This window comes from Chroicocephalus ridibundus, chromosome 6, assembly GCF_963924245.1.
Source record: "Chroicocephalus ridibundus chromosome 6, bChrRid1.1, whole genome shotgun sequence".
Lineage (NCBI taxonomy): Eukaryota > Metazoa > Chordata > Aves > Charadriiformes > Laridae > Chroicocephalus > Chroicocephalus ridibundus.
Window position 1 is genome coordinate 40,937,347 of NC_086289.1, and position 27,952 is coordinate 40,965,298.

A 27,952-nucleotide genomic window follows, 5' to 3' on the forward strand; every position below is an offset into this window, starting at 1 on the left:
CAGGGCTCCAGAAAACTGTGGGCTAAGAAAGCTGATTGGCAGACAACTACTATCTGTCACTTAAAAGTTGTCCGTGACTGGAGACACGGTTAGGCCTTGAGTCGATATGGTTAGACCTCGCATAGGCCATCAACTTGAGAAGCATAGCAAGGTATGCCCCATCACTGATTCCCCATGGCCAACACAATAACCATGACCAGGGCGGATCTGCACCAGAAGAAATGACCACATGTATGCATGAAAGCGCTGGGATCAATTGTGCATGTCCCTTCTGTCACTTCCAGAGCTCCAAATGCTCAGCCAAGGGGTAAACTCTGCAGCTCCGTGGGGTTTTGTGTGGCTTCAAGTCAGGCTCCTCTCGTTGACATAATTTTCATGGGCTGTAAAAGTATCAGGAGACCTGGCAAGACTGCTGGAGCTCAGTGCCTCCGACTAGAGCCAGAAAAAGCTTTACTTCAAGCAAAGTAACCACTCACAGCACAGATCCTGGAAAATTCAATTCAATCCCATCCCAAAAATTATTACAGCACACCAGTAGATCTTCCTTTATTTATTTTTGCAAGATAGAGGCCAGTGAGGATAACACTAAACTAGAATTCAATCCATCATAGTAAAATTCATCATAAATCTCAACTATGTTTAGCAGCTGACTTAGAAATTGCTATAAATGAGACTTCACAGCCTCTGCAAGACTTAGAGCAGAATCTATGCAGCCATCAAAGTTGGAACAAGTAAATCCATCGCCCCCACAAATCAGGAGAGGTTGAGTATGAAGAATCATTTGTCCTGGAGAACTGGGTACAGCTTTTGTAACCTGAAAAAAAAAAAGCATAGGGGCAGATGGCAAAGAACGTGTTTTATTTACCTCAATCTCACACCAGAAAGGTCCGCATTCCTGACAAACATGCCTTCATACGAAGCACCCCTCCCATCCCAAATTGTAGGTCCAAGCATTAATGATCAAAGGTCTTCTGGAGTAAAATAATTAGAATAAACCTTTCCTATATGTGGAAATTTAGAAACTTTACAGCCCCATCTTGTCTCATTCTCAGCCCGCCTCAGCAGGGCTGACCCTGGATAGATGAGGCACGGAGATCTCTAAGCCAAAAGGTATGAAGATACACGATCTCACATCAGCAAAGGCGGGCTTGCAAAAACCCCCCCAGATATGCAACCGTTCAACAAAGGAAAGGGAGCTTGCCGTTTCCAAGAACCTGCGACATGATTGAGTTGACCAGGTGACCTTCCTGGATGGGAAGGGAGGTAGACTTCAGAGTAACTACTGGCCTCTTCTCCCAGATGAATAATGACAGGACCAGAGGAAATGGTCTGAAGTTGCGGCAGGGGAGGTTTAGATTAGACATTAGGAAGAATTACTTTACTGAAAGAGTGGTCAGGCACTGGAACAGCCTGCCCAGGGAGGTGGTTGTGTCACCATCCCTAGAGGTGTTTAAGAAACGTCTAGATGTGGCGCTTCAGGGCATGCTCTAGTGGCAGAGATTGTAGGCATTGTTTTTTTTGTGTGTGTCTGGTTGGACTCGATGATCTCAAAGGTCCTTTCCAACCATGAAGATTCTGTGATTCTATGATTCTATGATGACCTGCCCATGCTTCATGCTGCTGTGCAGGCCTTGGGACAATCCACCCTGTCTCCAGTTCTGCTATGCTGCTCTCCTTTTTCATCTGAATAGCACAACAGGTTTTAGACACTGCTAGAGATACAATCAACACTTTCTCTGTAGAGTAGCATGGGACAAGTTCTGAATAAGGTTGCTTTGATAAATATTTAATGTCATTCTCAATGTACGCATTGTACTAATTTTAAATGCAGTTTTCCTAGCACTATACCCTCAATTAAACTTGTATCTGTGGAGTGGCAGCTCTTGAGCAGTTGTGTGTAACATTTTTAAGAGTGAATGGACTTTGCTTTGGACAGTGCCTGTTAACCTGAAGCTACCTGGTTAGCTTGACAAAGGCAAACAAGACAAGACAAACAGCAGAGTAAAAGCACACAGCGTTTGTGTTTTCAACACGCTTGGCTGGGTCACGTGTTCTTCTAGCCGGTTTAAACCCTACGTACAAAGGCTGAGTGTCCATGTGGTACTAAATCAGTGCATCCCAGAGCAGCGCCGGTGAATCTCAGAACAGAGATAAGGCAGCAGCAGCAGCCCTGGCCTAAAGGTAAACACGAGGGCAAGGCAGACTCAGGCAGAAGGCATCAAAAAGACAAGAAGATGCAGGACAGCTCAATGATGAAGTGATCGGAGGGGGAAGGTGGGAAGAAATAGTCTGAGAAAAGGAATGATAAAACAAGACCCGTAAGGATGAAATGTTGAAAACGAGGAAAAAAATATCTAGGAAGCCAGAGAGAGAGAGAGAGAGAGAAGAGAAAAGAAAAGCAGAAGCACAGCAGTAGAGCAGTAATCGAGATCACACCAAAAAGATCATAAAGCAGGATACCGAGAGGACAATTTTCTTTCGATCATTTCTTGACTTTCTGCCTTTGGTCCAAAGATATGTTTCGGATTCCTGTGCAGTAAACGGTTACTGCATCCCACTGTGCGACTGTCAGCTTCAGAGAACGAGACCTGAAGTTCAAGGCACCTTGTTCAGTCCAGGGGATTTTTCCATGGACTCAAATGCACATTCAGCTAGCCACCGCTATGCCATTATCTGCCATTTTTAAGTATGGATCAGCTGCAAAACACCCACATTTATGTTTCTGGCTGCATTTTGTGTTACTGGCACGTTAGCATCTCTTTAAAGGAGGTAATTATCTGAAATTAATTTGAAGCCAGTTGCCACCCATTCTCTGTTATTCAACTTAAGAGCAGTCTAGCCAAGTATGGTAAGTCCAGACAGAGATCATCTTTCTCAGACTAATTTTAGGTCAGTACTTAATTTATTCCTAATTTTTTCTTACAGATCAAGGTCACTGAGCATAAAACAATGAAGAAATGTTTAGCAGAACGAGGCTTTTTGAGTGTCCCTCCTTCTTGACCACCCCATGTTTATTTGATGCTGGCTGTACCAAACGGCTTCTGGTTTGTCCTACTGATGGCGGGATCAGTAATCTCACACCTCAGCCTGCATCTTTTCGCCTGTGTCAAGACTGCGTGCTCAGCGTAGTAAAGGCCCTCGCTCTAGACATAGTGACTGAGGAAAGGAATGATCCTGCCCCTTCTTCAAAGTTCTTCTGAAGGGGCCGCCCACCATAAATTCCAAATTACCCTTGGCTATATGGCGCTGCCTGTTGGATCTCCATCCATGAAGGCTTCAAGACTCAGCTAGACAAAGCCGTGGCTGAGGTCACCTAATGCTGGCAACAATTCTGCTTTGAGCAACAGGTTGGACTAGAGACCTGAAGGGGTCCTCTCTGAGGTCCCCTCTGAAGAGGTCCAATTTCTATCATCCTGTCTTTTCCCCGTATCCCTTATACATATGGAGTGACTCTGAGAGAGAGACGTGATGGGTTGTGAAGCTGTTGGCCCCGAATGCTAATAGTGTCTTATCGTAATTAAAGCAGAGGATCCAGAATTGCAGCCCTGCTGCTAAGTAGTATCAGTAGAAGTTTGGAAGTCCTAATCCCTCATCCGCCATGGATAATTGTAATGTCTGCATTTTAATCCCAGGATTGTGTTTGGCCATGTGAAGGATGTTACAGGCAGATTTAATTAACAAGTAGGATAAACCCCGTCTAAAAGAGTCAGGGAAAGGATGCGCCCATCTTATCAGTTCCCTTTGCTTCTGCCGCAACAGCTTGTTAGAATTGAAAGTAAAGATAGCTTTAAGAGAAAGAGGGAGCTCTGTCCCAGATATTTAATTTAGGTAGTGATTATTTTATAGGGTGGCAATAGAGATCTCTCTATTGAGATAACGGATCTGACCTACACTGACTTATTTGTAATCTAAGGCATATTGACATTCATCCGCCAAATTAAAGACTGGTGATAATTCCTCCTGTGACACAGCCATGAAGCACAAGCGGCTGCTGAAGTCAGCAGTTTTGGTTAGTAGCAGCACGGTTGATAGCAGGCAACGGAGGCAGGAGAAGAAAGCAGGGAGAGCTGTAAATCGTACAGTGGTTTAAGAAAATAACAGAGCATCATCCAGCAGTATGATGTCTGAATGTAATTTTTAAATAGGGGGAAACAGGAGGCACACCTAGTGATTTAGGAAGACAACCATTTCGAAGCAATTGTGGAAAATAAGAGTTCATTCCTGCAGTCACTGTTCCGGCTACCTCTGAAAGAGGAAGCAATAAGTACAAGGTTATATGAAATCCTGTATGGCCATAATTTTGCCAGGATTCAAAAAGCATAGTTGTTCGGTTGAATGCAATTGAGACTTTTTTTTTTTCAGTAGTAAGAAATTAACTGCTGTTCTTGTCTTTTCCTTTATTCACGTTTTCTTGGTGAAATAAATCAGAATGGGCCATATACGATGCACATAGTTAAACGTCACCTTCGGCACTATGCTAAAAGTGTGAGTAGTGCAAGGAAAAGGCATACTAAGCCCTTTTCTTGCACACATAAACAAAGCAGCTGAATTTGACAAATTTGATGATAAAGCTCTGTGATAGCAGCAGTATCTAGGGTGTATTAATTCTGTTTAAAAACACTTCTTCCTTTGTTTTGGGAGCCCTTTCCAGAGCTGGCCAACCAGGTGACTGTCTGTTGGAGACAGATCCAGTTCTTCTCCTCCCTACAACCTGCAGCTCTTCTGCTCGCAAGCAGTTTGAAGCAGAAAGGTAACAGATAATGCAGACGACCAGATAATGCAAAGACCAGAAGTCACAACCAGAAAAGGATGCCTTAACAGTGATAACCGTACAGAGACAGCGTTACCAGCGAAAAAAAAACCCTGAACTGATAAAGAGGAACATATAAAACATACCACGATTTTTGTACAAGTCATCAGAAACATTAAAACCTATGTCAAAGTCATTTTATATACAACAACTGAGAACAAAGACTGTGCCCCGGGAAGTGATTTGCAAACTACCAATACCTAACTCGCAGACAAATAAACTTCCTGCTAATGAGACCAGGTTCCTCAACTGGATGCAGATCAAGGGGTAGAAGCAGACTTCACAACAGTCATCGCCAGTAACTTTTCCAGACTTCATAGAAGGAAAAATTTTTAGGGGACTGGTTCAAGTAAATATTTTGCATCAACTTCCACATTCAATTTCACCAATGTGATTTCACTTAAGAGGCTTTGGGTAAACATGTAGATACACTCCAATACTTTAGGAAATTGCCAACAATTTCCTTGGGTTTTTAAAAGAAGTCTGTAAAATATACACATTGTGCTATTATTACCCTTAGGCAGTTTACTTCAAAATATTTTTCGCATAATATACCGTTAAATAGAACTGGGGCAAATCAAATAATAACAATTAATACGTCTGAGTGCAAGGACTTCTGCTACTCTGTGGTAGGGTGGGAATTTTGCTAATAATATCACAGAGTTTTGGACACAGAAGAGACAGATTGAGTCACATTTTTAAATACCAGTGCAAATCTCACTGAATGTGGGATTTACTTCCTTCCTGTGCGCTGCTCCTGTCCCTACTTACCAAGAGTGCTGCATAACTCACCACTGAGACAGGTCCGCTATGTAAAAAGATGACTAGAAATAATCTGGCTGCGGTTGACCAGCCTTGGATGCTGCTCACGGCTACGTGGAGGAACGTATTAGGGATATTGAGCAACTATCCTCTTTCCTCTTGCTGCCTGAGGATGAAAACCACTGGGCCATATGATGCCTTGTTTCTTGTGATACATCGCAAGCCTGTACTACGGCATTGCCCCAGCAGCACCCTCCCACCGCAGACTACCTACCTGAGAGTATCTCCATTTCTGACACTTGATGCTGGCTGGTGTAGGTAGGGATGGCACAATCCTCTCCAGGTGACTGAGAATTAACTGCTGCACCTCTGCGGGGTCTGAATCCAGGTACTCGCTTCCAAACGCCACTGTCGTGTGAACTACAACTGAGGGCCCAATTTCAGGAGACTCTGAAATAAAGAAGAGAGATGCTTCTGAAAGATTACTCATTATTACTTGCCTTCCCTGCATACTGACAATTGTGCCTCTAGCCTAGGAGTCACTAAGAACGAAAATATCTGTGGCACCACCCTGTTCTTCCAGCTGGAAAAAACACAAGGAGTAACAACACAAGTTGTTCACAAGAGGCACAGTGAAGAAATCCAGGCTTTTTGCAAAATTCGTGACAGTTTTCCCATTGCAATAATCCTAGCTCCACACATGTCTCCTAAAGGAACCTCAAGGCATTCCCACACCCCATAAGAAGCAGCTGGAAGGACCAGGGAATATACTGGAAGCAAACTCTTCCCCTTTTTCCTCCCATAAATTTTGACAGGCAACCACCTGGCAATTGCGGCCAACTGGCAAAAGAGAACAAGAAGAAACACGTCAAACTGCTTTGTAGGCATTTTTCCAGACAGGTCTACAAGTAGTAACAATTGGTGTCCCTACAACCACAGGGCACTCGGAGGCATGTGGTCACAGCCACCCACCTGCAAGGTCTTGCTTGGGTGGTGGTTGTGGAAGTGAGGATTCCAAAAGGGCTATGCTTGCAGCTGGGACTCATGTTATTACCACCGACATTGGTGAAGGGGAAACCCTTTACCAAAGGCTGAAGTTCACCCAGCCCCGTGGTAAGATTAAGGTATTGGATGATGCACATTTATTTTTTTGGGATGGAAGACTATTCTTGGCAATGGAACGGCTCTGTCCCTGCTGGCAGGGACTGATCCCCAGGGGCTCGGTGCTCCACTCACAGACGAAGGCATGTGAAGTCCTTCTGAGGGCAGACGCCAGATGTAAAACAAAGAAATTGCAGTCACAGACACCACAAGCCTGATGCATGCAAGCCACCACACCGACAATGGCACGGCTTTGCCAGCAAGCCACCTCCTCTGTCTGAGCAGCCAGAGGAGCACGGGCAGCCGGGTCACCACAGCCAATTTGCTCACCCACCTACATCACACTAATTTATATTCTTTCTCCCCTGCGCATTCGAAATATGTGGCCCCTTAAGGGGACCATCTCTGCAACACAGAAATATGAAAGACTTGGGACATGAAATCATCAGGAGATAAAAATCATCTTTAAGGCGAAGGACAAAAAAAGAAGAGTGCTTGTTGCATTACTGTGAAAAACATCTGCTCCCTCTATAATTGGTTGCATATTGGCCATGCAACAGCGTTTACATAGTTGAAAGGCTAGAACAAAACTAATACTTTACATTTCTGGAGGGGAAGAAGGGGAACAGAAGCCAGGGCAGGTTAGCTTGAGAAATCACCACTTCCTTTTGGTCTGCACAAGTGAACTCAACTTAAATTTTGCTGCTCTAGCAACTTCCAGGAAATCGATGTGCAGTTGCCTACATGCATGTTTTGGGGAGCGTGAACCTTCAGTACAACTTCTGTCCTCAGGCAAACATGTGTGAGTGAGCAAAACTCAAAAAAAGAGTTTGTCCCTTAAAAATCAACTAGGCTGCAGTGCCAGGGGAAGAACTGAAGGCAGCTCAAGTGCTGATGTTCATGCCAGCAGATTTGGAAATGGCCAAGCTTCGTTACAGCTAGGGCTGGTTGGAGGTACTCTACAGCAAGGGACTTCTGTCCCCGATGGCATGTTGGCTTGTCACCTTACAGACTTGGTCTGGACAGCCAACAACCAGCAGCCAGAGAATTAGCCTAGAATAGAGAATTTTCAGGCTCAGTGACTGCCCTGTGCCAAGGCGCAATGAGGACCCAGCAGATCCTTGTGTGAGTTGGTCCTGCTAGGGCTGTTCCAGAACGAGCAGGATGCAAGATGCAAGAACGCAACCTGGGTACTGCTATATTTCAGCTGAGCGCTCAAACTCACCAAGCTGGTCGTTAAATTAAGCTATTCCCTCTCTCTCCATTAACTAGAAATTCCCTCTTTTGGAGGAAGAAAGCCCTTTCTGGGTAAACTCTTGTTTGAATTAGCACATTTCTAGAAAAATATTTTTGTTTTAGCAAATGAGCAGTTTACGACCAAGGAATCCAAAAAGAAAGAGGGAGCTGAACACTTTGTGACCAGTTCTGGCTGTTAGGTACCAAGCTTGATAGAAATCTTTCTCTCTGCTGTGCTGGTGAAGAGATCTCTAGCTCCAGCTCCTCCAGATGGAGATACCCTTTGAGAAGATGACAAATTCCAGCTTTCCAAAGACCACCAAAATGCCTTTCTTTGATAAGCTTTCTGTCCTGGGATGATCACTTCAGAATACGCTACTGAGGTACAGCAATACCAAGTCCTCACACCCACAGCAAGCATGAAAGCAATGGCTTTAACTTTAGTAGGAAGGATGCCTTCACTGAGTCTCTTTCTTGGGTAGGCCAGCTCAGTCAACCCTTGCTCTCGAGAACTGGGAAAATGTGGCAAAAAGGGTGGGAAGATGTTTCCTGCTTGTGATAAGGAACACACCCTGACAGGCCACATCTGAAGGCTGCTGCCTTTTCTTCAAGTTCTCCTTTTCTAAGTAAGGCATTCCTAAGAGCAGAAGATCGCTCACTTCAGTCCCTGGGCTGGGCTCGCAAGCTCTGTTTTCAGCGCTTTTCCCGGGTGATTTCCTGAAGGGTCCAGAAACCTTGAGTTCAGTTCCTATTTCCATCTGAGGTGCTGATTTTGCTTTCTTGTGTCTTGGACTTGAAAGTAAACCTTAGCCATCAGGGATGGACAGGTCCAAGATATCCATCTGACGTCGATCTGGGATTAGGGCAAGGCAGATCTGGGGATGAAGACTGTAGAGTGAAACAACGACCACTCTTGTCTAGAAGCAGAGGCTCAGCCAAAGGGGCTGTCTTCTTCCCTGAGCTCTGATGAACTCATTGCCTGAGTCTAACATCCAGCCTCAGCCCCATCTTCCTGAGATTCCTCCTGCCACCCCCAAGCCTGGTTTCAAAGGCTAGCGCAGGACGTATCTCTGTTCACATCAGCTTTCCCAACCGTCTGGAAAAATGTCAGAAACGCTACTCAGTCTCTCCTTCCCATTTTGGGGGAGAAACCAGGTATTCTGACATCTCTACTTAAAGACCGCTAGGGACAGAAGACCAAGTGGGGAAGCCTATTAGGTACCTTGGGATTTACTACAGTTTATGTGGTATTTTGGCAAATTCTTCCACCTAAACTCAGCAAAAAGGCTCATTAAAACACATCTAAGCATTTTAATAAAATAAATATTCATTGCTTGCTCTGACTTGTTATAGCGAATGATTCTTAGACAGGGGCGCCTTCTTTCAAATCTCTCATCTCTTCCATAGCATGTACAAAACAAGTTTCAGGAGAACAGGCAGTTTGTTGAGTTTTTAATTCCTCCTTTGACCTACTGATAGCTTGGAGAGCTTCCAGAGGCCACTGAGTCACAGCCTTCCAGTACTGAAATATGCAGCCTGCAAGGATCAAGTTTAGCCTCAAGCCCTTTTCTTTCTTCTGCAAAAATACTGGCTAAGAGAGGAGCTTAAAATAGATTTTTCCCTGAAAGCAATGGGGGTATCTCAGCCTTGACGTGCAGTGGATGAACGACAGGAGTAAAACCGTCATTTTCCTCCCAACACGTTTAGATCAGGCTGCAACAGCTATCTTAAAAATGAGGGCTTCTGGCAGGGCTTCTCCTGAGATTTTAATTTCCTTTATTTGTGGCAAGGACGCAAGCCATCCACGGCTGTGCTAGCAGATGACGAAGTAGCACGGGAGATGTGGCGAGCCCGGGAATGCTCAGCAATGCAAAGGGGTAACGATCTGAGGGTGAATGGAAGCAGCATAAAAGCTTTCATCCGCTCCCAGTTCCCCCCCCTCCCCCACCTCTAATCCCAGCTGCACGGCAATTAATCCGATCAGTTGATGTGGTGGAAGGCATAAGATGCTGGGTAGATCAGAGCTGGAATGGGAAGGCAGAGTTGGCTGTAGCTTATACCTACTTAATGAGCAAGGGGCCGCCCTGCCAGGGTTGGCAGCGTCCTCGGCATCCACAGTCGCTGAGGGACCCCGCTGAAAACCTACGAGCAGTGAGCTTGTGCCTGGCTCTCACTCCTCTGGCCAGCCCGTGCCGCAGCGCTGGAGCAGCGACGTGGGCTGCAGGGGCTTGGTGCTTGCCCCCCGTCCCCTCCGGTCTGCCTCCGTTCATTCGCACCAGGAGGAAGGGCAGCTTTTTGTGCTGAGACTCGTTTGAGGCTGCAGCCAGGGAGGGAAGCGCCAGCATCACCTTGTGCAGCAAAGGCAGTTTGGCGGAGGCGGTTTGTGTGCGAGGTTCAGGCTCTCCTCTTCCCCATGGCACAGGGAAGATGCAATACTGTAACTGCAGGTTTCCTTTGCGCCTGTGTTAAGTTTTTCCTTGCTTTACTGTTTATTTCTTTTGCTCTGCTGCATCCCACAGGACCCACACAGGGCCAACACAGGCAGATAGCTGATGCAAAGTGATGAATATGAGGATAAACACACTCCTTTCAAGACTTGTTTTGCTTCCACGTAAACAGAAAAGAACTGCGTGATCTTTGGTGTACCGCCCCATCCAGCCCAGTGTCCCGTCCGTGACAGGGATGGTGTCGCAGGAGCCGCGACATCCCTGCCTGGCTTGGCAGCAGCGGCTGGGGCCGCGCGGACTCTGCAGACCACCCTCCTTGGGATGTCTCGACTAGCATCACTATCTACACGCAGCTGTTCTGAGCAGCCTGCAAGATGAACAAATCCCAGGTTTTTTTGCCTCAAAGACAAAGTACAAAGTTCCACCAGTTCCCCGGAGACAAGTCTACTCCATAAAGACATTATGGGAAACGCTGAAGCGCTTCAGACCAAAGTCTGGCTGCGCTGTCAGTCTGATCAGTAGTGTCTTCCCCTCTTAGCGAGTCTGAAACCACACGCGGAAAAAGAAAATGGATGAATTGAAAACACAGGCGATTAAATAACTGCGGAATTACGTAAGTGGGAAATTGAAAAGTGAGGATCTAACTGCATTTTCCACATCCTACAGGGAAGGCGACAGAGATGACAGACCCAGAATCTTTCTTAGAAGTTCAAAGCAACAGGACAAGAGCCAATGGGTACAACTGCAATGAGAGAAAATTCCAGTTGGACACGAGGATACAGCCCCTTCCCATGTCAGCGGGGTGTCCCTAGAACGGGGCCCTGAGTGGTGGGGGTTCTCCATTCTTGGGGACTGCCCCGACTCGCCTGGACACCTGCTGTAGCTGCGACATTTGCTCTGCTGGGAGCTGGGTCAGGCCAGAGACCCCCACCCCAGTGCCTCCAGCTGGAGCCTGGTAGGTTTGTATAAACCCATGAAAACAGACGAGGAAGACCTCCAACACTGAGCAGTGTGAAGTACAAGCTGTCACAGGCAGAGGACACATCAGCTGTCCGGAAGGGCCGTCAAGGACAGAAAGCATGAAAGCAATCAGAGCTCACCATACCCTGCACTTTGGCCAGTTGTAACCATAAATTAAGCACTAGCAAAGTCTCCTCATGTTGAATTCTCTGGGGAAACTGGATCTGGACCTACAATCTGGGAATGGGGGGAAAGGCGTTTAGATTGTGAGCAGGAGAAGGCAGCCATCAGTTCCGTAATGTTTCAGGACTGTCTCAACACTCATCGTTAATGCCCAGCTGGAGGAATCACACAGACTGTGTAAAGAAAAAGAAGGACAGACTGCCGTCAGTGAGAATTTGTGCGGGATTAAGCCTCTTAGGAGTATTATCTTCCAGAAAAAGGATGGGGCTAATAAAAGATGCTCCAGAGAAGAACACGGAGAACAGAGACCAGGGCCTGTTCCCCAGCACAGTGGCTTGTGGCTCAAGAGCATCTGGCATCAGAAAGGTGGCTCCTAGCTTTGACTAACACATTGAGTGTGGAATGATAAGATGGAAGAGCAGGGTGTCCTGGGTGAAGCTACTCAGCAAAGCTGCTCAGGCAGCCGTCACTATTATGGTCGGATAAGAAGACTTGAGGGGAAAGTCCTTGACACACTCTGTACTGCAGGACAGTGACAACATGAACAGCCCATGGCGTCAAGTCCTCCTTCTGCCCTGAGAAGTTCTCATTTGATATTAAGGCTGTAAAGCCAGATCCTGTGGTGGCCATGTCCTCCTTACCATCAGCCTCAGGGAAGGAAGGGGACAGAGAGATTACTAAAGTATAAACATCTCAATAAAACAAAATATAACTTCTCAGAGAAAGCCCACAGCGGATTATCTGTCCACCAAAATCTTCTCCCTTGCAAAATGCAAATGCTATTTTTCTCTAGTGATTCTCTGCCAAGGTCGGGGTTCAGAGTCCCTAACTCAAAAGAAATTTTACAGAGTAGCTGCAAACCCTGGGATCCACGGAGGTCTGAAGTTTCCTGAGGAGCGAGAACACCATCGGAGCCTAAAAGTCATGGGATTCGTTTGACAAATGTTCAGGACGGTATCTATCACGTTCCGGGAGTGTGACAAGTTGAAAAGTAACTGTGGGAGGAACTGGCAGGTAACGTGGATTTCAAGGTGCCAGGAAGGGGACAGAGTACAGTGCTCCTGGGACTATACTAATGACAGAAGGTACCCTAACAAGGACCCATCCACCCTTCAACACTGCCCATGCGGCTGGCAGCGGAGACTTGGCAGAGGTGGTCAGAAGCAGCTATAGCTTCTCCTACTACCCTTGAGAAAGCAGAAGCCAACCGGATTTGCCCAAACAATAATACTCTAGGAGAGAAAAACATGTCTGAGGGCCATCATGGAGCACACCTTCCAGTTGCTCAGTTGAAAGGCTTTGAAGCAAGAAACTCTGTACTGTGAGGGACACGGTGCCCACTGAGGCGCCAAGGACAGGGTGTTCAGAGAGGCGGATCAGCCTCGGCCTTAGAAGTGGTTGCGCTGGTCTAAGACTGAGGCACATTTGTGGAGAAGCATCGGCTGCAATCTGCACACCCTGGAAGTGCCCTGCAGATCACAGGCTCTGCCAAGCCTGTAAATCCACCAGCCCTTGGGAGAATGAGATCTACTTTGATAAAGACACCAAAGTAAGTCGCCAAGACCCGCAGATCGGTTTGCAGGCTCCATAGATACGTACACGAAGGGCCCACAAAGGCTGCCGAAAGAGAAGTCAACACGCAAGTCTCATAAAACTGTACCTACAATGAAGAGTGATTCACTTTACTACACCTAGCAAATGAGCAAGAGAGATGGAGGCTCGCTTTCAAAATGCCACGCTGCTATTTAGCGGTTATCCTCAGAAGTTCCCATGGTTCGTAAGGTCCCGTATTCTCCCTGGAATAAAATCTGCTCTACGTCAAAAGGCACATTTTGGAAGCGTCTGTGTAAAGAACAGCACTAACTTTTTTTATATTCAGAAACTCAGCATTTCATTAGTCTTACAGACAGTTTCTGATCAGTCTTCTACAAGGCAGGCAGGGCAGGTAGGGTATCACAAAGCAACTGGCCACGTAATAAGGCGAAAACCTAAATAACTCTTTAACACTTTCATCTTCCTAAAAATTCTTATTTCGATACCGAGCAGGTAAAGGAACCTATATTTTAAAATTAAAAAGGATCCTCAGGCATTAAACTGACCCTGAAAACCTGTAAAACGAATCTTCTCTTTAAATTATGTAACCTTGCAATCCTGAAGCAAAAGAAGGGAACCACGTCCATTTTTGCGTGTCATCTATCTTTAGTCCTCCAGAATGCAAAGAGAGGCAAAGAAAGCAGCGTTACAGAAATGAGGCTTGAAATAATTTATACTGAAGAATTCCCACCATCCCCCCGACCAGTCATAAATATGGATGGGGTGTTTAAGGCAGCCAATCACACAAATATTTAATATTCAGACATACTGTGCAGGGAATTCAACATACACTTCTTGGGGGCTCTTCCTTACGTAACGTTCAAGCGCATTACCTCCACGGACAGAGATGCAACTTTATGAACGGCAGTTGAGATCCTCAGCTGCTGCAAAAAGCCTTCCTTCTCAGAGGCCCACCATCCTCCAGATTACATTGGTAACGGCAGTATCAAAGAAACAGCTTTATTACTGATTCTTCTGCACAAAGCAGCAGGGAAACAGCCATCGTCCATAGTTACTGGTAAGGAACTAGGCTGTGTCATGATGAAGCCAGCTAATGGTGGCACGTTGTGCCACAGAGAAGAGCTGCCAGGGACTCCCTGGGTGCTGGTGCCTTCCCCAGCAGGCTCAGCCGTGCGTGGCTCAGGCTTGCGACCTCCTCGCCACCACAGTGAGGGTTAGTCCATCGCAGAATAACGTATTCCTCTCTAGCAGCGTAAACAAAGACAAAACTCTGAGAAGTCATGCTGTCTCACCCACCTGGACCACCAGAAAGATGGCACGGTCACCTGGCTTGTTCCCCGTTACAGAAGCACACGGGACATGCCGATGAGAGTTACGTCGAATACAAACTTATGATCTAAAGAATATCATTACACTATAATGTCTGAAGAACCAGCGACCCTTGAGCAGTCTGCATAAAGGGAAAACAAAAGGAGAGAGGACGCTGCCATACCTCCTAGCAAGAAGAGGCTTTACGAGTTCGCACGTGCCGTGTGGCAAGCGCGCTGCAAAGCTTGTCCCGCCACAGCGAAGCGCAAGCGGCCATTCGGGAAGCGTGCGGCTCCGAGAGCAAGCAAAGGCTGGGATTTCTGGGAATTGCAGACTGCAACTCACTGGCTCTGCTAACAAACAATACATAATAACGATATTACTCATACAGTATTTTATATATAGGTATATATACTATTATAACAAACAATAAATAATAACAAATAATACAACCAGGCCGTTCCAGGTATTTCACTGGTAAAATGTGAAAATTGCATAAGAAAGAGAGTTTTACATGAGTTTTAAATGAGTCAAAGCAGGGATTACTACCTCTCATACAGAAGGAAAGGACAGTTTGGACTTTCAAGACTTTACCTTTTGGCCTTTGAGAGCTCGACTACTTCCTTTTTTTATATAGATGTAGCTATTCTTTGTATAATGACGTGTTTGACAAACAGCCCCTTATCAGAAAGCCAGAGTTATTTCCATTGGATCTCTATAGTTCAGTGCTGTTTACTAAAACGTTACCATCTGAGGTGGTAACAAGGGTTAGATAAACCTCCATTAATCGTGGATATATAAAAGTAGGTGTAGAAACACCAGAAAAATAAATGGCATAGAGGAGGAACGGTGGTAGCAGGACCGTTCAGGTATTAACTGGAGAAGGTGATGGCTTTTGGGGAAGGATGACTGTCCTGAAAGATGTCAGTTGCTTCACTCAGGAGGCCCAACATAAGCCTTAGCCTGAGCATTTCTGCTTTCTCTCTCTGGATGCTTAGCATTTTCTTCAGAGGAATCGGGATCAGTCCAGGTGGAAGAATGGAAGAATGAGGAGTGAGCAGAGCATGGCGTTAAAATACCAGCAGTGGCACCCCAAAAAAGCAGACAGCAAACAAGGGACAACGAGGTGTGCTGCTGTGCCTCCCACTGAAATGTTCTGGAGGTCAGTCAGAAGCACAGAAAGGAAAATACAAATGCAAAATACTTACATACATGCTAAAACAAACAAAAAGGAACTTTACATTTGAGTATTTTGGCCACAGTACCGTATACGCACAAATAAATTTCACACTCCAGCCCCCTTGCCTATGTTGTCTTGAAGTATTTCTGTGCACGTGTCTCTGTTATCAGCAGAGCCATCCACGTCCTTGAAGAAAGGTGAATTACTTGGTGGCCACTTTTGATTTTTATACTTCTGCACGCCAGCATTACTGAACACGACACAGGCGTGCTTTCCAACCCTGCTGTGCTCAGCTCGAGCACTCGCAGCCAGAAACACTGCTCCAGCTAACGCATACTGCTTTCTCCCTAGCGCTGCTTTTCCTGGAACAAAGCGCAAATCCACAAAATGCAAGTTCACCAGGAAAGACGGCGCAGTCAAGGCGGCTGGTTGACCGTTTATGTGTCACAAGGAAGGCCCTACCAGAGAGAAATCATCTTCAGTCGCCTGGCCCGCTGCTTGTTCCAGCCCTAGGAAGGTATACAATTTGTTCTCCTTGGAAAAATCTGCTCATATAAACAGATCTCTCTCACAATATGAGGGGAATTACAGTGAGAAAGGTATGTGTCAACATTGATGCTCTGGTAGTTTCTATGTATTTGTTAACAATATGCCCCAAATTATATGCCTTCCATTTGGTTAAATTGCATTTGGAGACAGCAAAGACACCATGCTTTGTTATTTGATAATTCAACGATAAGTCCATATTCATGGTTCTCAGTGCTGGCGCTTTGAGAGCACACACGCAAGCAGGCGAGGAAAGGATGGGTGAACTTCTCCCTCGGGCTACGTCCTCTTCTGCACAGCTAGAATCAGGCAGCTGGGGTGGACAATACCAGTAGGTGCTATTAACTGTCAAGTACTTACCATTAAACACAATGACAGCGGTGCTATCTTAGATGCAAGAAAATCTCCAGCTGCATATTGTCAGTAATGAGGAGACAATGCCAGAGAAAAAAAAAAAAAAATCACTCTGTATTTGGCTTTCCTTACACTCTTTTTTTTACATGTTCACTATTGGTCCCTGCTGGAGGAAGCATATCAGGGTGGATGCATCTTTGTTTTGGCCAGTGCGGTCATTCTTTTGTTTTATTTTCCCTCTTTTCAGACCAACAGGCTAAATACTTAGGAGGAATAACAAAATTTGGCTTCCACAGTGGTGAGTTGATTCATCTCTTCTGCTCCTTTGCTCACAGCATAAACTGCTGTTTCTGGAGGCAATTCAAGAACCGTTGCTACCCAGCCGGCTTTTGTAGCAAAGAAGGGTATATTTGAAAGAGCTGACTTGAACTGTACTATCACCACAACGAGGAAGAGCTCAAGGTCCTGTGTCTGACACAGGACGACCCGATGCTTCAGTCTGGCAGAGCAACATACCTTTCCGAAAAGATGCCGCTGGGTTATGGTGGATCCACCATTGAATATAAGCCAGCAGTGCAAAGGTGTCTCACATCACATCGGGGTCTTGAGAACATGATCTAATGTTGCAGCTGGATCTAATGTCAAACCTTGCATGGGGGTAGGACCAGATGACCTCCAGTGGTCCCTTCCAACCGGAATGACTGTGAACCTAATTGGTGAAGGCAGACAATGGAACAGGAGGCAACGTCCACAGGCTGAGCTTTGGGAAGTTCAGACCATAGATGAAGAAACGCTGCTTCCCCCAGTGGAGGTGCAGCCCTCGGACAGGTCACCAGCGATGTGGGGGTTCTCCATCCTGTTTTTTTAAAAAGCTCAGCTAGACAAGGCCCGGCTGCCCCCGACTTGTGTTAGCACAGCCTGCCGTGAGCGGGAGCTGGAGCAGAGATCTTCAGAGGTCCCGGCCACCAGTGCCACTGTTACACTGGGACAGTCCCTCACGATAGCTTATTAGATTAAACTGCACGTTCGTGGTGTAAGGGAGGGAAGGCACGCCCAACCTTACGGCTGTTTTCTAGCATGGTGATGGCACGTAGATATAAGGGCAAGGTTTGCAATGCCCTGCCCGGCAGGTACTAACATCACTGGTTTCTGCAGACTGCAGGCAGGACACAATGAACCCCAACGGAACAAGGAAGACTAGAAACAGAAGTCTCCCAGGTCTAAATCTGAACGTGCTTTAGCGCAGTGAATTTGGTATTGCTTTATAATTATGTATTAGGCAGTGGCTGATTACGAAAATCCTTCCTTCTTTTGTGACAGTGAGTCATAGAGCTTTGTAGGTCACCACAAAGGTGGGTAGGTTTTTACCCCCGCTTCATGGATGTGGTTAAACCTGGCCATCGTTGCGACGTGAGCAAGTAACAGAATCAGGAAGCATTTTCAGCCCCTAACGCACTTGATTAAACTCAAATGTGAGCAGTTTTTCTTGAGCTTTTCTATGCCAACGCACTCTTGGTATATGAAATACATTTAATAAATAAAACATCTCCTTACTCGACTGCCATCTTCCAGAAACAGATGAGAAGTGTCTGCCTTGCGGGATGTTCTCCAATCTTTACTGAGCAGCCGTACTATGTGCAGCCATTTCAAGGATTTTCCACGATTATAAAAGCACATTGGCTAACTTTGAATTAGACCGAACAGCCTCAATTATATAACTCATTACTACTTCCAAGCATGCTTAGTGGAAAGAACAGGAGTTGTAAAGTAATGGATGATGGGAGATAAATTGGCATGTGTATGAATCAATGTTTAAACAAAGGAACTCCAGCTCTTTCTTGGAATAGCAACATTTTGATGTCTGAAATCCCCTGACACCGGTTTCATAAATGCAGTAACATAAACCATGTGCTGGGTGGTGATTTTCTGAGGACCGTTCTGCTTTCATTGTGTATTTTATTACAGGCCAAATGTGACATTAAATGCTATCCGCTGCGGCTTGGAGTTAAATACTTGCTCTGTTCAGAATAGCAACACTCAATTAAACAGCATTTTTCATGATCTACACCCTCTATTGTCACTGTGTTTAAGGGAAATAATGGGAGCACTGACCTATATTGCGTTTCTTATTATCGATGGAGATGAAGCGTATGCAGGGATTATCGGTGATGTACTGTGCAGCCCAGGGGACATCAATCCGTGTACCAGCTTCATAGAAAAGTCCCAGAGCGTAGCGGGAGGAGTAGCTCACAGATTCCAGTTGCTGCTTTTGACTTTCATTAATTACTGCAGAAAAAAAAATAAAAAGAAAAGAAAAGAAAAGAAAAAGAAAAATCAGACAATCCCTCTTCTCTCAGAACATTAAATGTGTGAATGTTATGGTTAAGCTGATTATTCCTTCCAGAAAATGACCGGACTGCTAAAACTAAAAATTTAATATTGAGCCTCGTGCTTTGTAATATTTTTTTCTGGGACACCTCTTCATGAAGTTTTAATGGTGCGTTATGTAGAGTACGTCCTTCACATGCAACCCTCCCCCATCTTGGTTTATCTCCCAGTTCTCCGCTAGTTGCCTCTGACTTGTAACTTCGATGACTGGTGACTTTTTTCCGAATCTTTTCTCAAAGGGTGAATAAACGGGAATAAGAGGCTTGGGTTGCCTCTAATACATCAATTAAATGAATGTACGACTCCAAAATGAAACCCCGAATGACTTCACGTATCAACAAAATGAACGTAGGGACTCCAGACTCTCTGGGGAAAATAGCCCTGCAGCTTTCGTATTGCAATTCAAGTGGGTGAAGAAAACTCTGCACTCTGGCACACAAAGGGTTTGTAGTGAAGTTCACCTCCTCCAGCTGAAGGTATTCCAAAGCAGTTTAGAAAATTTCAGAGCAAATATGAATCCATTCCGCCCTATGATTAACTCTTCTATCTTCTCATTACAGTGAGATCTGCTTTTTGCCTCGATTCTATAATCTTCATGAAAAGCTGCACAAAGTAGCATTAGCCCCACTATGCATTCAAATACTAATTCATCTCATGCCCAAGAGAATTTCGACAGTTTGACTCATCGTGGAGTTAGGCACCACATCACTCTGCTACCGAATGGATGGCCAACACTTCTGTGAGTTGGAGAAGGATGTGCAAAGACAAAATCACAGCAGTCTCCCGCCTGTATGTGAAACCGCACGCTCTGTTGAGCTTGTTTGGAGATCTGATATTGCAAGGCACAGAACGACAATCGAGTTGCTTCATCTTATGCAAGATTCAGCCAGCACGATGAACGTCTTGTATGAAGAAAGGAGCAGCTGATGTCCACCATGGCACTTCCCACAGGCAGCAGGCCAGGTGTCGAGTGGTATCTTCAGGACTTCTGTAGAAGTCCTGTCCCAACACAGACCAGCCCTATGCATGGGGCAGGCGGGGACAGCTCTCCATGTAGGTAAGAGGCCGGGCATCATAGCAATGAAAGCCAACCAGCCCGTCATGAGAGCATCCAGCAGGTCAAAAGAAGGTATTATTCCCCTTGAGTGAGGCCATGTCTGGACACTTTGTGCAGTTTATCGTGTCCCCCCAGTGCAAGAGAGATGACAACAACAAACGGGATAAAGTCCTGTGCAGTGTCACTAACATGGTCAACTAAAGGGGGGTCTCCATTCCCGGTGACTGCCCTGACTGACCCGGACACAGCCTCGAAGAACTTGCTGCAGCTGCAGTGTTGGACCTGCTGGGAGCAGTGTTAGGCTACAGACCCCCACCCTGGTGCCTCCAGATGGAGTTGGTGGGACTGGGCAATTCTGCGTGCCATACCCACGCCACAGCCAACTCCATGCAACTACAAGTAACATGCTTCAAAGAAAAACGCTGGTGTGATTGACCTCGCTGTCATGACTAATGCTCAGAACTTGCAAGCAGGACGGCTTCATCACACACCCACTCCACCAGCACATGTTCCCTCCCCAGGAGCCAATATTTCCTACTGTGCCAACGCAAGACTCTAGGAACCAGGGCTATAAATCAAACCTCCGTGCATGGTGCCATGATGCAGGCACTCCTGAGTCACACAGAGCCGGCCAGGGGCAGGGGTCCAGCAGCACTGGCAGAGCGTTTTCCAGCAGGATGCACATTTGAGAGCATATCCAGCCATGCTGAGAAGTCCTTGCAACAGCTGCCACTAAACCTGTAGAGCCTACATACCACTGGTCTGCATCAAGGTCCATTCCCACCACCACTACTGACATACTCCCCTCTCAAACGGCATCAAGACTACCTGTGTTCGGAGTCTATTTACATGCAGAGGACAATGAGCAGGGAAGAATGTCATTCTTGAGCCAATCCTGGTGTCACCCCAGCTCTTACCAACCTGTGGGCGACTATTTCAGCAAGTCTGTGCAGGTCTACAGATGCCAAGTTCAAACTCCTTGTCATGACTTGTCCATTCTGGCAACATTTCCATGTGGCCTCCCAAAATGTGCAGGGACACAATTTCATAGAATCATAGAACGGTTCGGGTTGGAAAGGACCTTAAAGATCATCTAGTTCCAACCCCCCTGCCCTGGGCAGGGACACCTCCCACTAGCTCAGGTTGCTCAGAGCCCCATCCAGCCTGGCCTTAAAAACTTCCAGGGATGGGGCTTCCACCACCTCTCTGGGCAACCTGTGCCACTGTCTCACCACCCTCATGATGAAGAACTTCTTTCTAACGTCCAGTCTGAATCGTTCCATCTCTAGCTTTAATCCATTCCCTCTAGTCCTACCATTACCCGACATCCTAAAAAGTCCCTCACCAACTTTCTTGTAGGCCCCCTTAATTTATGTTCCTATTCAGTGCTCTCCTAAGTGAAGTTCCTGGCTGGTCTCCACCACCCCACCATGACCTCCACACCCACACCAACCTTCCCTAACCACCAGCACACCAGAGGATCACAAGTCAGATTCCATCTCAAATCACATCAGATAAACCTTGAAATGCCCCCGAGAAAAATCCTCAAAAATTTTAACGCAAATATGCTGGGGAACAGAGAAATATGGAGGGCAGAAAGAAACACTGATCAACCCACGAAAACTGGGGAAAGGAAAGGAGGAGAAATAAGGCATCTGGCACTTGGGTGGTAGTGGGGGAGCTGCCTGACAGAGGAAGCCAGAGGACAGAGCTGCCCAGGAGGGTAGGTCTGGCTGAGCACAATGAGGTTTGAAGAAGGTCCCTTTCCCTATGCAGTCCAATGCTCCCTCTGAGAACGTGTTGAGGGGGCCCACCTGCCTCTCACCTTGCCCCTCCACCTAGATCTTTCCAAGGAGGATCCACTCGCTCTCCATGGACCTCAGCAACTTCTCTAAGTGATGGGTAAAAGACCCCTCGACCCTCTGCTGTCACCTTCCTTGGCAAAGCTGCCTCCATGTAAGTTATGGCGCTTTAGGGTTCCCCTTCCTTATACAGCTGGTCTGTGACCAAGACCCTGTAATGAAGAAGGCTGTTGGTATGCTACTGCCTTGAATGGGCTTCTGCAGCACACATACATGGAAGAACATGGAAGATGTCTATGGAAGAACAACCCATACAACGTGCTCCAAGAAAACCAGACAGCAGTGGTTACAAGAGCTGCTCTTCAAGGTCATTTCTTCTTGCTTCACGCTGAGCACATACCAGCTGAGGAACCGGTGGCTCCCATCTTGCCCCAGGACTCCAGACGTGGTGCAGAGCACCTGTCTGCGCGTATGCCGCCTGGCCAGCTGACTCCAAAAGCCACAGTGCGCACAGACCTTGCCTAGGGTCACTCTGCCTTCCTCCGGGCCAGGCTGCTCCCCTGGGGCCCGGGGCTCCTGGGTGCACAGGCCTCTGTGCCAAACCTCCATCACAGCCTGGCAGGGTGGCTGCCCCAGGCTGCGGCAGGGCGCTCGCTTTCATCCCAGCTTTTCGTGCTGTTGAAAGGTTTTGCGTTGACCTGGGCACTGGCAACGCTCTCTCATCTCCGTGAGTCTCCCGCAGGCTGTCATCTCCATCCTCCTCCATCCTTCCCCTCTTCCACAGCTTCTCTCCAGCTTCTGCAGCCCCCAGGACTGGCAGATTTCAGCGGTGTGGCACGACAGCTTGGCAAAGCCTACAACAAGGAGGGGGAGGGAGGGGATTAAGCAGGGCCACGGGGCAGGCTGGAGGACTGCTCCAGAGGAAAGGATGCCAGCATGAGAGGACCTCGCGCATCCCACCCTGCTGGAAATGTTCCCTGGCCCGTGCTAACTCCCTGCTCAAGCCGTGAATTTAACAGCACAGGCACACGGTGCCAGCATTCAGGAACTGCCTCGGGGGTTCTTTACTGCCAAGTTGAAACAGCGACATTAGCGATTTCAGTCAGCAGTGCTTGTCCCAGTTCCTCCTCCTGGCAGACCACAAGAGCCCAGACAGGGAACAGAGCTGCTGCTAAACGCACGCCGCACGGCAGAGGGGACAGATCTCATCCAGAAACCTCCCTCTGCTCTTTCAGGTAAGGGCTCTGCACAGCTGTTTTGTGAGATGCCCGTCACCACCAGACCCCCTTCTTACAGCTATGATAAATCATCACAATGTATTATACATTCCTGCTGTGCTTCAAAAGAATATAAAAGGCCTGTAAACATGCAAATAAATACGAAGCTGGAATATCCCATCCCAACCGCTACTCTCTGTCCAGGTTACTTTGGCAACTCATTTGCCCTTGGGGAAAAACCAGGGCTGGAAGGGAACCCGCAGGGTGGAAGCAGAGGGGCAGCGCGGCCACGCTAGCCACCCCACATGCAAACGCACCGGACCGGTGGCCGGCCTCAAGGCTTGAGGCAGCTGCAACAGGTCACTGGGGGCCGCGTCCGGGCGAGTCAGAGCATCCCCCACCACTCGGGGTCCCCTCCCAGGGATGTTGTTTCCTTGGGGCTGGCCGGAGTTTCCCCGCACTGCAGCTGTACCGGTGCCTCTGGTCTCTTTGTGACCATAACATAAACCAGAAATGACTAATACCCATTGTCCCAAACACTCAGGTCTACAGCTCAAAATTTAAAAGTCTATTAATTCAATTACTGATACACGTTTGCTAACCAATTTGCTTAATTACTGCTTAGGTTTTTTAAAAACAATGTCTAGGGTTCACTGGATTCCAAACTGCTGCAAATTTACAAAACCAAGGAGGTTTTTATAGCTTGAGAAGACAGGCAATAAAGCAATGTCAAGTTTGAACTCCAGCAATAAAAAAGCTGAACTGTATGCAAAAACAATGCTAGGAGTTGTAAGACTGAGGTTTTTCCCCTGCTCCATCCATTATGTGTTTTAGCGAGGCCAACAAGTTGATCTAAGGACATGAAGAGAGCCTTCATTTTGAATTTCCATACTCTTATTGGTTTAAATGAAAACCAGACTGTTGTTTTAATGTTGTGTATGAAACCACAAAATAACTATTAATTTTTCCCCTTCCAACAAAAACGGTTAAGCTGATTTTAATAACATTTTGGAAAAAAAACCCCAGCTTTCAGACCATGGAATTGTCCAGCGTACAAGAAGCAGCCATAGCGATATTTTTAAAGCGACGCACGAAGACATGAAAACCTTGCATTTTCCACTCAAAAACTCAGCTACAGCTGCGCTGTGAACGCTGCTGAAGTAAACGTCCTCTGGAGATTTCATCACATCAAAGCAAGGGGCATGTATACTTTATTTGCTGTTTCTCTAGACACTGACAGCGGAGCGGATTACTTATCTGCAACACTCAATAAATATAGTAAGGGCCTTTTATCTACTGTTCCAGGACTTTAATGTCACCTCGCTGCCTCACTCACGCTGTGGGAAGGAGAGGACCCAGAGATACCATTAGGGCCAGCAAGAGAGAGGAGAGCCAAGGCTTCGGCTGGCAGGCTAGGAGCACAGGCACCACGCCATGCAGGAGTCCAGGACCGAGCCCAGCCTACCATCGCAGAGGCCAGGGAGGCAAAAATAAACCCAGCTGCTCTGACGGCCAAGAACCGACGAGGACAATCGAGGTTTAACCCTGGCTGTTTAGTCATTTGCCAGTCTGCAGAACGGCACGGCAGGAAGACCCGGATCATTCACCACCAGCTTGTGGCAGTTGTCAGAGGCTCTGGTGAGGACTGGACTTGCAACTGCAATTTTGAGCAAGCCGAGATGACAGAGAGACACAGGTCAGTTTGGCAGATGAGATATTAGGCAGAAATTTTTCACTGTGCAAGTGGTGAGCCCCTGGCCCAGGGTGCCCAGAGAAGCTGTGGCTGCCCCGTCCCTGGAGGTGTTCAAGGCCAGGTTGGATGGGGCTTGGAGCAGCCTGGTCTGGTGGGAGGTGTCCCTGCCCAGGGCAGGGGGTGGCACTGGATGAGCTTTAAGGTCCCTTCCAACCCGAACCCTTCCTACGATTCTGTGGTAACTGAAGCAGATAGGTTACCCGTAACTTCACACAAAGTCCCAGGTCGCAGCTGCTGGGGCAGGGAGAAACCACATTCAGAACTGCAGGGAAAAGCAGACGCTACAACGTGAGATGCATTTAAAATAATACCTCTTTTGGAAAGTTTTGCTATTCCTAATTCAGTACTTCTAAAAGCTTGTGGATACTTACCTCCCTATCAAGTCAACACATGATTTCAAAGCTCGGCTGGGATGCTTGTATCCAGCTCTTGCATGCACACAAGGATGTGTGGGCAAACTTGGGTAAACGAAGTGAGATCCTAGTTTGGAAGACCTTCAGGGATGAGAGGGAAAACACTCTTATTTTGTTTCACCACCCAGCCTTGCTGGGTGGCACAGAGGATGTTGCGTTCTGACAATGAGAAGCTCCGAAGAAGATAACAAACAGATACAGTTTGTGATATCACACACAGCTATTGCCGGGTACGTTCGAAATCGCTTACTAGGTATGGCCAAGGTAATTGTAAATCTAGAGACATTACCAGCCATCGAAAAATCTAGAAATCAAATCTAGAGACATTACCAGCACTAAGAAAAAAACTACAGCAGTACTTTTAAGGAATGACAGTGCAACTAAAGCAGCAAAATACAAGGATGCTGGACTTCTAGTTTTTTCCTTTTAGGAAAAGATCGCTCTCTTTAGTCTTCACTTCTTTTACTCGAAACTCCTTATTCTCCTAATAATCCAACAGCTTGAGTTTTGGTGGGAATAGTCTGGCTTGAGCTTTGTGAGTTTTCCAGAGTATCCTCCCGATTCAGCGTTAACCCCTGCTCAGTGTGGGCCTGCTTTCAGCACTTTCTTAAGCCATTCGCAGTCAGCAGGTCAGACCCAGGTGTGTCTGATGGGACTAGTGGTTTCTGCTCAGCGCAACAGTCCTGCTGGGGCTGTAAGAAACCGGGAAAAAGGAAAATACTCTGAAGGATGCTGTGATTTGTATCAAGGGATGAAACAGCCCCCTGTATCCATCCACAAGGACTACAGGAAGGAAAAGGTGCTTCTACAGGTACCCTCTGCCCGAGTTTTAGCAAGCAAAAACTGCAGCTGAAGCTTTGCCAGCGACCGTGTCTCATGCAGTGCCTGAGTACCAGCTCCTGCTCTGACGTGTTTGCAAAGAAAATATCCCCTTCATCTCTTGAAAGGCTCAGCAGCAAGGTTGAACAGCGAGATGCTCCCGCAGCCCAGGAGGAAAACGGCTATCGTTTGCCACTGCCCAGCCACCCCCAGTTTTCAGGACCTTAGCCTCCTCTCCTGGAAACAAAACCAGTCCTGACCAGCTCCTAGTCCCCACCTGCCACGGGGTGGCACAAAGAGAAATAAAATGTCCTGCCCGTTTCCTGTTGTTCTCTCTCCCACCTTCCAGAAAATTTTGTCAGACGTATGGATTTAAGAAAACCTGACGAATTTACAGAGGATCTTGGCAGGTGTGGCTTATTTTCCAGCAGATGGATAAGCCGGTGCACAAGCCCCACCATAATTCCCTTGCACTCAACTCAGCCTTTGACTAGGAAGGTCTCTCTCCACTCTCTTCATTTTTTCCATACTTTATTTCTGTGTCCATGTGCTTCTTCCACAGCTGTGCCCTCAATAACCCTGACACTGACACTATCCCCCAAAAGGTTTTGTTATTTCCTTTGAATTGCTTTGCTTACGATTTTACTTGCAGCATCTGACTTACTGATACACTGGCAGCAAATCTAAATGGCGTCAATCAGAGGTTGTCAGTGACACAGTAATTTTAAGACGTTCGCGATCACCACCGTTTTAAAAGTTAAAAAGGAAACTCTGTGGTCAAACGGCAACAAAGGTATTTTTAGCCCGGGTATCAAGTTAAGAGATTTTAATAAGATGCTCACCCATCAGAATAAGCAGCTCAGCTAAGTACCTGGAAGTACAGTTTATTGTCACAGCTAACAGAGTGCTGCCATAGGTTTGTTCGGGAGATGAATTGTCAGGACGGCAAATTATCAGAACCTTCACACAACGAAGCCTCCTTGCATAGCAACTGCTTCTTCCTCGGCAAGCTTGCAGAAACCTTTCCTACTGCACTCCGGAGCAAGAAGCTGCTGCCCCGAGCTCTCTAGTTGAGCGGTGACAAAGGACAGACGTTTCAGGCAACCTGACCCTGCAGAGTCTTCAACGCTGACACCATGCCATGACGCTGGCCCTCTGCCACCGCGCTGACCGTTTCAAGATGCAGGCTGTTCCTGCTTTTCTGCCTTTGCGTAGGAGGGAGCAGAGGTTATGAGAAAGGCTTCGTTTTTAAGTTCAGCTCCCTTATCAAACAGCTCGAGGTTTTTTTTCAAAAAGGCAGCACTGAAATGCAACCACGCCTATATTTCATTTTCTTATTATGCTCGGCTTTTGTTTGAATAATGCTGTTTGGGTCCCGCGCAATGCTCACTCCTGTGTGTATGCAACGTCCACAACAACTTAAATAACTACTTCAAATCCCTGCGGTCCTGGCTGACTTGGCAGAAAGCTTCTTTAGATAGAGTCTGTGGCACGTGAAGGAAAGGCATATTTAGAAATGCAGACGATTAGAGTGGAAAAAAAAAGATGCTGGGGGAAAAAAAGACAGCACAAGTAAGTTTTTATGAAGCTCCTAATGATTTTGAGAACTAAGCTTGAGCACCTGTCTACCAGCTGCTCTTGACAAGATGATCAGCAATCCACTCACTATTAAACTAAAACCTCCATCAATTTTCACCAGAAACATTTACGTTAATCTCCTACAGCGCCACACACTGTGTTCAAGGCAACTCTTGCTATCAGCAGAGAAACGAGAACTGTGCTGTTCCTAGGACAAAGCCGGCCCAAGGGCAGAGTACCACCAGCTGCTGTCTCCGGTAGGAAGGGCAGGTGAGAAGAGAGGAGGAATGAGGAACCAGGGGAGATGCTCCACGGGATCGTTGCCAAACATGCAGACCATGCTGGAGCTGCTGCGCGAACATTCATTTCATGCTACGGCAAGGGCTGGACTCAGAGCGCTGATGCATTCGGGTCCGTGCACCCTGGCGCCGTCCCAAAGGCCAAGCCCGGTGCCTGCCTCCTCCAGCCCAAACTGGCAGAGATC

General features: G+C 46.9%; 1 protein-coding gene across 12 annotated transcripts in view; it reads right to left on the reverse strand.

Moving 5' to 3' along the window:
* Positions 1–396: 396 nt before the first annotated feature.
* RNLS (renalase, FAD dependent amine oxidase) overlaps positions 397–27,952 on the reverse strand; it is a 76,609-nt gene continuing 49,053 nt past the window's right edge. Inside the window, exons 4-8 of one of the 12 annotated variants that reach the window (XM_063337825.1) lie at positions 22,387–22,542; positions 18,554–18,727; positions 14,583–14,714; positions 5,847–6,022; positions 397–814 (exon numbers count right to left, since the gene is read on the reverse strand). In XM_063337825.1, the coding sequence (XP_063193895.1) occupies positions 662–814; positions 5,847–6,022; positions 14,583–14,714; positions 18,554–18,727; positions 22,387–22,542 (791 nt within the window). In that variant the 3' untranslated portion in view covers positions 397–661. Of the gene's footprint in view, positions 815–5,846; positions 6,023–14,545; positions 14,715–14,889; positions 17,151–17,995; positions 18,073–18,553; positions 18,728–22,386; positions 22,543–27,952 lie in introns of those variants that run through there. The other 11 variants (XM_063337822.1, XM_063337823.1, XR_010071505.1 and 8 more) reach the window with 11 other exon arrangements.